This window comes from Cicer arietinum, chromosome 4 (genome assembly GCF_000331145.2).
Source record: "Cicer arietinum cultivar CDC Frontier isolate Library 1 chromosome 4, Cicar.CDCFrontier_v2.0, whole genome shotgun sequence".
Taxonomy (NCBI): domain Eukaryota; kingdom Viridiplantae; phylum Streptophyta; class Magnoliopsida; order Fabales; family Fabaceae; genus Cicer; species Cicer arietinum.
The window spans coordinates 6,639,516-6,649,166 of record NC_021163.2 but is presented as its reverse complement, the minus strand read 5'-3'; the positions used below and the strand labels follow the sequence as shown (position 1 = coordinate 6,649,166).

At 32.5% G+C, this 9,651-nt stretch overlaps 2 protein-coding genes across 3 annotated transcripts in view; one reads left to right on the top strand and one right to left on the bottom strand.

Annotated features, from left to right (window-relative positions):
- The first annotated feature begins 2,407 nt into the window (after nt 1-2,407).
- Nucleotides 2,408-9,041, top strand: LOC101514448 (meiosis-specific protein ASY3). Of its 2 annotated transcripts, none has more exons than XM_004495796.4 (12): nt 2,408-2,564; nt 2,727-2,792; nt 3,111-3,187; nt 3,549-5,063; nt 5,168-5,291; nt 5,662-5,781; nt 5,867-5,927; nt 6,035-6,184; nt 6,261-6,319; nt 7,361-7,495; nt 7,900-7,991; nt 8,591-9,041. In XM_004495796.4, the coding sequence occupies exons 3-12, from the start codon at nt 3,155-3,157 to the stop codon at nt 8,660-8,662; spliced, it is 2,361 nt and encodes a 786-aa protein (XP_004495853.1). In that variant the 5' UTR covers nt 2,408-2,564; nt 2,727-2,792; nt 3,111-3,154; the 3' UTR covers nt 8,663-9,041. The 2 variants fall into 2 exon arrangements, with proteins under 2 accessions (XP_004495853.1, XP_027189034.1); XM_027333233.2 differs by having other exon boundaries at nt 2,448-2,616.
- Nucleotides 9,038-9,651, bottom strand: part of LOC101491659 (putative pentatricopeptide repeat-containing protein At3g01580) — a 2,472-nt gene continuing 1,858 nt past the window's right edge. The window contains exon 2 of the mRNA XM_073366818.1: nt 9,038-9,591. Within this exon, the coding sequence (XP_073222919.1) occupies nt 9,038-9,591 (554 nt within the window). The remainder of the gene's footprint in view (nt 9,592-9,651) is intronic.

Below are 9,651 nucleotides of genomic sequence, written 5' to 3'. Positions count from 1 at the left end.
TTTCAAAATTACAAATACTATATATATAATCGTACATCTACAACTTAAAGAAAAAAACTTAATCATATTATATAGTAAATGATATATAAGTGCAGAAAAAAAAAATCTTGCAGTTTTTTTCACAAATATAAAGGATATGAATGTTTTTTCAAATTATGTTATTTAAGGACAACTCATGAGAGTTTAATGCAATTTATTTTAATAAATGAAGTTTCGATGTTAGACAAAGTCCGGAGACTTCAAGAATATTTACATTTTATCTATTAATAATATTCTTATAGGAACAACAAAATTTAAATTAAGGGGTGTTCACATATAAACTAAAAAATAGTAAACTAATAAAAAAAATTGAAAACTACATATAATCAATATTATTGCATAAGTTTGATTTTCTTCTGTGAAAATATTTCGAATCAAATTACATTTTATATTATTGTATAAGTTTAATATTGCATTTATAAAATTTAATATTTATTTATTTTATATTAGTACGAGATATTACATGAAACTATTAATTGTTAGTTTCATTTAATTTTTAACAAATATCATTTTTTAAAGTTGATATATTTTATTATTATTTCATTTAATTCAATTATAATTGTAATATTAATTTTTAATATATTATATATAATATTTTACTTCAAATTTGTTATATTAATGTAATTTTATAATATTATTATTAAAATAATATATTAAATTATAATTTATATCAATTGAAAATTAATTCAATTTAAACTGCATTGACTTAAATCAGATTAATTTTTTTTTTTTTTTTAGTTTTCTTTCAAAACAAACTGCAAATATTTCATCTAAAGGAAAAAAGGAGAAAACAATCAAAACCAAACTACTTTCTTATTATTTCAACCCCATAACATCAACTAAAAGTAGTAGAAAGGAATTGAAGCCAGGCATGGTGACTTCCATCAATAGAGGTGCCATACTTAGGTGATCAATAAACACAAACATTTTCTCCGAGCAAGATAAATAAACTCAAGGTTCCAAGAAAACATTTATATAAAACTTTAAGAGAATATTTATATAAATGCGTTGGATTTCAGAGATTTATTAGAGTCATAGTACGTCTCAAAACTTAAATAACGCTGACATAATTATTTACATATCACTTATCAAATAGATATTCACATCGAAATCGAAACTTGAACCTATGATCTTGTAAATAGGGGTAAAAATAAATTAGGTCAGACAATTATTTGAAATGTCTGATTCTGACTTACAATTAATTTTTTTGGCATGAGCCTGACTATGATTTATCATAGATTTTTTTTTTTTCAGTATGACTTATGGACTATCATAGGTTTTTTTTATCCCGAGTATGACCTTACATTTTTTAAAAGTTTGGTCTGACCTGAAACCATATTTAAAAGTATATTTCACACAAAATATTTAAATAATATATTTTATATTTTTTTAAATAAGCTAAACTAGACCTTTATATATAACAAAATCTAATAAAATTATAACTAGCAAGAATGCAACAACCGTAAAAATAAAAAATCTATAATTAACAAATTTAAAATGACAAATACTAATATTAATAAATAATAATAATAATAATAATAATAATAATAATAATAATAATAATAATAATAAAAAAAGTAACAATATTAATAAAATATCTATTTTTTTTATTTTAAAATTTGAGTCGGATCTATTTAAATTAATAGAATTTAAAAAAAATTTGAACTAAATTTTTTTATTAATCATGTCAATCCATAAATAGACTTGACTCTATACCCCATTCACGGTATAATCTATTTTCATGTTCTACTTGTAAGTTTAAATTAACTCCTTACCAACTAAAACAACTTTGATTGGTAAATAATTTATCATCAACAAAACTAAAGCTATTATTACACATAATAATATAATCAACTACACATTATATTAGTAGTTCATGTAGAATTATATTTCTTGATAAGCTCGCATGAAAAGGAAACCTAAATGTAATAAAAAAATAACATTCACACTCGATTTTCTTTTATAAATGAATAATTAGTGCAATTAAAATTTTAATAAACTACTATTATATCGTTAATTTCATGTAATTTAGTCAATTGGCTTATGCATGTAGTATTATTCAATCCAATATTTGACGTAAACATAAACATATATTATTAAAATAACTCTCATAAGAGAATATATACTTAAAACAAAACTTCAATTGTGTATTGAAGAGATGAACACCAAACTCAATAGGAATAGGTTGGCATGCTGCTGCTACTTGCTAGTACGCCACATCACATAGTTGGCGCCCTTGATTCCAGTTAAAAATCAAATTGGTTGATTATTAAAATAGTAATTCAAATACAGGGGTATAATAGTCCATTCGCACGAAAATTAGGCGCAATACGCATCACGCTGACAGTAGAAACTCAGAGGACGTTTAGCTCTATTCCCGCCTTTTTGTTTTTTGCAGCTAACCAAATACGCACTTCGTCCACAAAACCAAATTCATCACTCCATCCACTGAGAGCTCCAAAATATCTCTCAACATTCGCATTTCTCTAAACGGAGCTTTACGACGATCGGAGCAGAGTAACATCGTAAGTGTTCTCTCAACATGATTTTCATTCAGAGCATCTCTTGTTATCATCCGTGAGTTCAGATCAAACATAGATTGTAGCTTTTAAAACTCGTTTGAATTTTTGAGAGTATGTCTATGTTGGTGCCGATTCTGAATTCTTCATTTCGTTTTTTTCCTCTAGGGTTTATTTCCAGGTGATAATCAATCTTTGAGTTCAAATTCTTAGTTTGTTTGGAGTGCGCTTCAGGTTAGTTTTATTTTCGTTTCTGCGTTCACGTACTTAGTTCATTTGAATAATGTGCATGATTTTTCTTGCTTAAGTTTTGAGGTTGTTATTTGAATCCTGCTTGGCTGTTGAGAAGGAACTTTCGAGATAATGGTTTCTTTCCGTATTGTAAACTCTGTCGGGAGAAACATCGTGATATGGTGACTCATACGGTGGCTTTGTTCCTTTTGTTCATGAGCGATGGGTTTCTCCCATTAATTTGTTAAGCTTTATCCGTGGGTTTGTTGTTTTAATTTTACACCTTAATTACCTAATAAAAGTTGGTTGTTACATTTTCAGGTCAGTTAGTGTGCATTACTAAAATTGCCAGTTTGCAACTAACAATGGACACTGTAGCGCGGCAAGTTCTGCATGATGTAAGTAGAAATCTTAATTTGACGATTTTTATGAACTGAATTAGTTTGGTCGCTGTGCTCTTGAATATTTCACTTATGATAGTTTGGAAATTGGTAGTTCGTTTGGTTAGGTTTATTCATCGCTTTAAATTTCTCATGTGAATATTGTTTTGATGATGTTTGGTTTGTGCTGTTGGAAATGCTGACTGAGCACTCATAATAATTGTAGGCAAGTGTCAAAAAATAAATGCTGACTATTATTTTCGATTGCTCTTCTCTTTGACATTAAAGGATAGGATTAATTATGATTTTAGTTGCAGTGTTTCTATTCTTGAGTGAAAAGATATATTAATAAATTCATGGATTTGAACCATATATTCAGGAGCAAGCAAATGTTTGTCGGAGTCTGGGCAGCAATATTCATCCTTCAAGCCAGTCAAGGAAAATTTCCATAGGAGTTATGGCAGATTCAAAAGCTAGTACAAGATGCGGAGCCATGAAAGGGGACGGAGCTGTCATGCCAAATACAGAAAGGGTAACCTCTAAGGTAGGAAATTTCACCGGAAAAGAAAGCAAAGCTGAAGGAGTGACAGCTTCCTCTAAAATTAAGCAAATTGGAGGTCCAAAAGCGATGGAGTGTTCTTGGATGTCTAAATCCTTTTACCAAAAGACACCTACTTCTGAGACAAATATTCAAGCCAACCAAACCTCTATTTTACTGGTCTCTCCCGGGGTGCGGGATGAGCATGATGGTATAGGGTGTAAAGCTGGGACTCAGTTTTTTTCATATCAAACTTCAATTTTTCCTTCTAATAATTACAAGAAGTTTGATGGGGATACTAGCAGAAGCGCTAGAAGGAAGGGAAGGAATGATGGGACCACTGAAGAACCAAAAGCTTTTGAGTCTGATAAAACAAAGGTAGAAGACAAGATAAGCAGAACAGAAAACAAAACTGAAAATTTGAGGATGAAGCTTTGCCAAATATTGGGGACAACCTCTTCCCCTAAGACTCAAGATACAGGCTCTCACACTCCTAAAGTGGACGAGGAAAGTTTAACGCTCAAGCAGCGCTTGGACCAGAAGGAAAACAAATTTGTTAAGAGCAGACAAAATTCAGATACTATAGAAACTGATTCAGAAAGTCCTGGCCATACTTGTAAAAGGCCAGTCACTCGTTCTAGGAGCAGAAAGAAAGCGGTTACCCAAAAGCAACAGGGAAAGGGTAAAAGTGGCCTAATTTCCAGAGATGCAGAGAAGCATCAAGAAAAAAGTATATTGTCTTTTGAAGAAAAAGGGGTTGGTGGCCGAGATGCTTTTCCAAATGCCGGTTCCTCAGTGTCGTTAAAGAAGAAGAGTCAGGGAAAGAATCCCCAAATAGGGCGACGTAAGATCTGCTTTACTGAAAATTATACTGCAGATAAACTTCACCAAGACACTTCGAAGACTGATCCACCAAAGCATGCAGGGGTTCCATTTTCATTTGGGATTAAAATGGGAGGATTTAGCGGTTTCTTACCTGATTATCAGACAAAAATCCCTCAGGCACAGAAGGTAGATCAAGAAAAAGAATTTTACCAGCCACAAACAGTAAATAATACAGATCAGTGTGTAGAACTTGAGGCATCAGAAAATGGAAACCAGCAGGAGTGTAGAAGTATTCCATTTACACAGAGTGTTGCCAAGTCACAAGATGATTTTCAAAGTCCTACATTTCAATTTAAGACACCTACTTTGAACTCTCCTAGCACGACACCAAAGACGTACCTAAAGGAAAATGAGGCTAGTAGTCCAGCATCAAACGAAAGAACAAGATTTTCTCTTGGGTCCATTCGTAATTTAAGGACTTTTCGGGCTTCGGAGCCAGACTTCACAACAAGCGAACAAGACAAGTCTTATGTATCCTTATTACTTTTGTGTTTCAAGTTGATACTTTCATGTTTTTTGTCCTCTAACTAGAGATGTTATGTTTCTATTTATTTCGATTCCTTAATATACTTCAGCATATGAAAGAACGTGAGTATTCTATTCCTAGAAAAGAAAAACCTTTCGTGATAGAGACACAAGAGCAGGATGGATCATCTGATTCATCATCTGAGGAGAGGAACTTCCAAGGATGTCATCAAGGTTTGGCTTTCATCAAATAAGATGCATTATCTTGTAGACTCTTAATGAAATTTGCAAACTGAAACCCAAGAAGAAAAAAAATCCACTGGTATAGAGTGTTTGATGTGCGGCAACCTCCAGTAGATTGCTGTTGGTTGTGAATCCCGACGAATGAAAAACACTGATAATTTTTGGCAGAAAATTAAACTTCATCATATATAATTGTTAGCCGAAAATGTGGCACATGCTCTTCTAAAACTCCTGTGTTAGTTTTCGATGCATTTGCTGGTTTGACTTCAGTCACACTATCTGGGCTATCAGATGATTTTTTTTTCCTCCTTTAATATTTTTCATCTTTTTATGATAGAACCATCTTCTGTTTCATATGTAGGTTCAAGAGCAAGGCATCCTGCTGAGAGGAAAAGTTTTGCAGTTCATCCAATCAAAAGGCTGTGCAAACATAAAGGCATAAAATTTAATGATACCAGCCCAGCTTCTGTGTCTTCAAAAGGTAATACTTACACTCTGTACTTGATATTTAATATCTAAATATGCTATTCTGACATGTTTAATCTTCAAACTTTCATTCTCATTAGAGATAGGAGAAAGCGACTCGATCGATGAAGCTTCTGAACAGACTCAAGATGGGTTTGTAAGGTGTTTTCTCTTTTTCTATGATGAACTTGGTGAGGAGTAAGAAAGAGTACAAAATACAACTCATATTTAAACAACTTTTAATTGTATGATTCTCACCAATTTGTTAGGGCTGTTGAATTGTTCTCCTTGGAATTGGCCAAACTTAAGAACAAACTGAAGTTGATGACTAGTCAGAAATCCTCAGAAATTTTGAAGTCTGTTGCTGAAGACATACATTTCCAGCTGCAGGATGTTCATTCGGAGATTCAAACAGACTTGTACGTATATTACATTAAGTAGTTCTAAAACTTCCCATATATCATGCTTTTATGCGTTTCTGAATAAATGTTTCAGAGGAAAGCTTACAAATCTCAATAAATCAAAGAGAAAACGGCTAGAAACAAGATTTGAAGGTAGCAAACTTTCTACTTCAATTTTTGCTTAAATTAATTAGTGTTCTGATTTAACTGATATAGTTATTCTGTACATCTTTCTCCTTTTCATATTCTCTTTTTAAATTCAACTTCCGAAACCTTCTGTCCAAGAGAAAATAACTAAACATTGTGCAGCTTCGGCTATAATATTTCTGCCTTCATATGAATCATTGGACACTTAATAGTCTTTGAAAAATTCTGAAACCTCTTAATGACTCTGAATAGTCCTCTTTATTAAGGAGAATTCTTTGGTATCCTTGATAAACGGTGAGTACTGGTTGTCTTAATACAAAACTTTAATTACTTAAAAAATAATTAAGTTTGAAAAAAATGATGTGACTTCAAATGATTGGCTGTTGAGTACTTGGTCGTTGGATACTTTATCCAGCAAAACTCTATGGTTGAGAGTGGTCACAAAAAATTAAATGCTTTTTAAGCTCTCAAGATATTACGATATGCTTTTATAATTTCATTTAATACTTTTAATTTAAATTCTTCGAATTTATTAGGAGGATGGTTAGCTGACCATTTTGAAGGATTCAGCATTTTGCCCCCTGTTTTGGCTCACTTAAAATTCTCTTTGGTTTTACTGTAAAATATTAGGATAAAAAATTGAGAAGTTGTGAAAATACAAGTGCTTGTAAGTTTCAGATAAATTCAAATAATTGACATCTGTATTGGCAGAAATACCAAGTTTCAATGTCATATGATATTTTTTCATAAAGGTATAACAACAATCACAGGTTCAAAAACATTGGGAAGAATCACTCACATCTAAGAATACGGGATGATACTATTGACAATGTCTCCGCATTTGATGTCTCACTTTCCATTTCTATAACTTGTTAACGTCTAGCTATCTATATATATTTTGATTGCTTCTGAATTCCATATTCAATATTTTCCTTTCTAAGCACTTTCTTGTCATACGATTATGTTTGTGCACGGCTTTCATAGGAGATGTTTTCTCCATCTTCTCTTTCATACCTTTTCTCACCTATTCCTTTAACAAAAATGCAGACCAGCAGAAGCAGTTGAGATTAATATACGATAGATTCAAGGAAGAGGTTAATCTACATCTACAGGACTGCAGAAGCACTGTAGAAGATCTTGAGGCAGATCAGATAGAGATAAAAGGAGCCCTGGAAAAGCAAAGTATGAAAACTTAGTGTATTGATGTTAGTTTATTTTATATCTACCACCTTTTAAGTGCAACTAAAGATTTTTACTTTCTAATCTTTTGAGTCAATGACTCAATTTACATTCATTTATGTCATCTCTGTATCACTTCTGTTAATTATTATGTTTAAAATTTTAATTGCATGAAGATAGCATCATTTTATCTGGGTTGCGAGTTAAAATTCATCTATGAAGTTTTGGAAAGAAACTTTCGTAATATTTTGATCTGCTACCACTTCAGCTTTTAACTCAATAAGGGATTAATATTTGGTAGATTTCTTATGTTTAATCTTTGGTTAAGGGTAACAAAATTACATTTGCCTGGTTGTAAGTATTATCTAGGTTGTGACCAAGTTTTGAACATATCGTGTGTATTATAGGAGTAGCACACAAGAAGCTTCTATCACAAGTTGAAGAAGCAGTGGGGGTCAAACTCAATGATGCTCAAAAGAAAATCACATCTACACAGGAGGCAAGTGTTTACTATTATATTTAGTAGTTATATACATCAGCACTTGGTTTCCACTGCTTTTTATGATTTTATCTGAATGAGTTGAAGGTTAGTCATCAACCAATGGCTCTTTTTTGGGATTTTATATCATACTAGTATTGCATAAAATTGTGCTTGAATGACTAACTGCAATACTGAAGTCACTGAAGCCTTACTTTGAGTCATAGAAGCCAGCAAAATGCTTAGCCAGTTATTTGGATTGCACTTATTACGCTTGATAAAAACATCATAAAATTCTGAGTTTCGTGTTTTGGGATTTTGCATTTATAAAGTAAATAATTCATTCTAAGAAGAAACGTGAGGGCATCTCAACCCTTAATTTTAAGAAAATCTTACAATTTATTATGTACCTTATTCCTTTTATAGTGAGGCACCCTTTTTAGAGAAAGGAAAATCTAACTTTTCTGTTATCTGCCTTCACATATGTGATTCCTTTGCATTGTTTACTGAACTTTGGATTTGATATATTACTGGTCCAGCCGACATTGTTATCTATTATTGTAAATGGAGACGCAGCCTTATGTATTTTGTAGGACTAATTTTATCGTCATTGACTGCAGATGGCAAGGGGAAAACTACTGCAGCTGAAGCACGTTATAACAATGTGCTTGAAAGATGGTATTCTAAATTGATACGATTTCTACTGATTCCTTACATGTTACGAACTTTTCTAATATGTAACAGCGCCCCCTAATTTCACCATATCTTTGGCACCGGTATCCCCCCTCCCCCAACCCCTCCTTTGAGTGATGCTAATTACAAAGCTACCTTTTTCATTGATTTAGCCGAATTCCAGTCACATGCTTGGGTATTCTTTTACCAAACTCACATCCTGGAATTATGTTGGGTTTCCTTTTGTTGAGCATGATCTTTTCCTTCAACATTTTGATGAATCTTTGAAGCCGGAAGGGAGCACTTTAATGTATTGGTCTGTTGAAAACTTTAACTTGAATCACTGAAGGATTTCATTTTATAAATATCCAATGGCAATATTCAAGGATTTCATTTTAAGTTAAAAGTTGGTCATTAACATGGGAACAAAATCCCAGATTAGCCAGCATATAATCTTCACTTTTCATCACCAAAAATAAGCTATCCAGAGTTTCTTCAATCTTAGCAAGTTCTGGATGAAAGGTACTTGTAGCATGGAAGACGAAAATGCAGTGGCCCACCTGAATCCAGCTACATCCTGGTTTTTTTTCCAACCCTTTATCCTTTATCAAGCTTCTCACTTTTGACATGTCTTCCCATCGTTTTCCAGAGGCATATAAATTTGATAGAAGAACATAGTGGCCTGAATCTTCAATATTTAATTGGAAAATATGCTCTGCAAGGAGCTCAGCTAGTTCCACTTTGTTGTGAAGTCGACAGGCACCAAGGAGGCTTCCCAAAACATTGGCATCTGGTATCACAGGCATGCGTGTGATGAACTTGTATGCACCAACAAGATCTCCTGTTCTGCCAATGAGATCTACCACACACGAGTAGTGCTCCATATCTGGCTTAATACCATAATCATTAATCATTGAATTATATAACAGCCAACCTCTGTCAACAAGACCTGCATGACTACATGCGGATAACAGTGAAATAAAATTAACTTTATTTGGTTTCATTCCTG

What these genes read in the sequence shown, in the direction of transcription:
- LOC101514448 (XM_004495796.4), top strand. Translation starts at nt 3,155, where the DNA reads ATGGACACTGTAGCGCGGCAAGTTCTGCATGAT. An exon ending in CTTCCAAGGATGTCATCAAG is followed by an intron (nt 5,292 to 5,661) that starts GTTTGGCTTTCA and finishes TTTCATATGTAG; the next exon opens with GTTCAAGAGCAAGGCATCCT. An exon ending in ACTCAAGATGGGTTTGTAAG is followed by an intron (nt 5,928 to 6,034) that starts GTGTTTTCTCTT and finishes CCAATTTGTTAG; the next exon opens with GGCTGTTGAATTGTTCTCCT.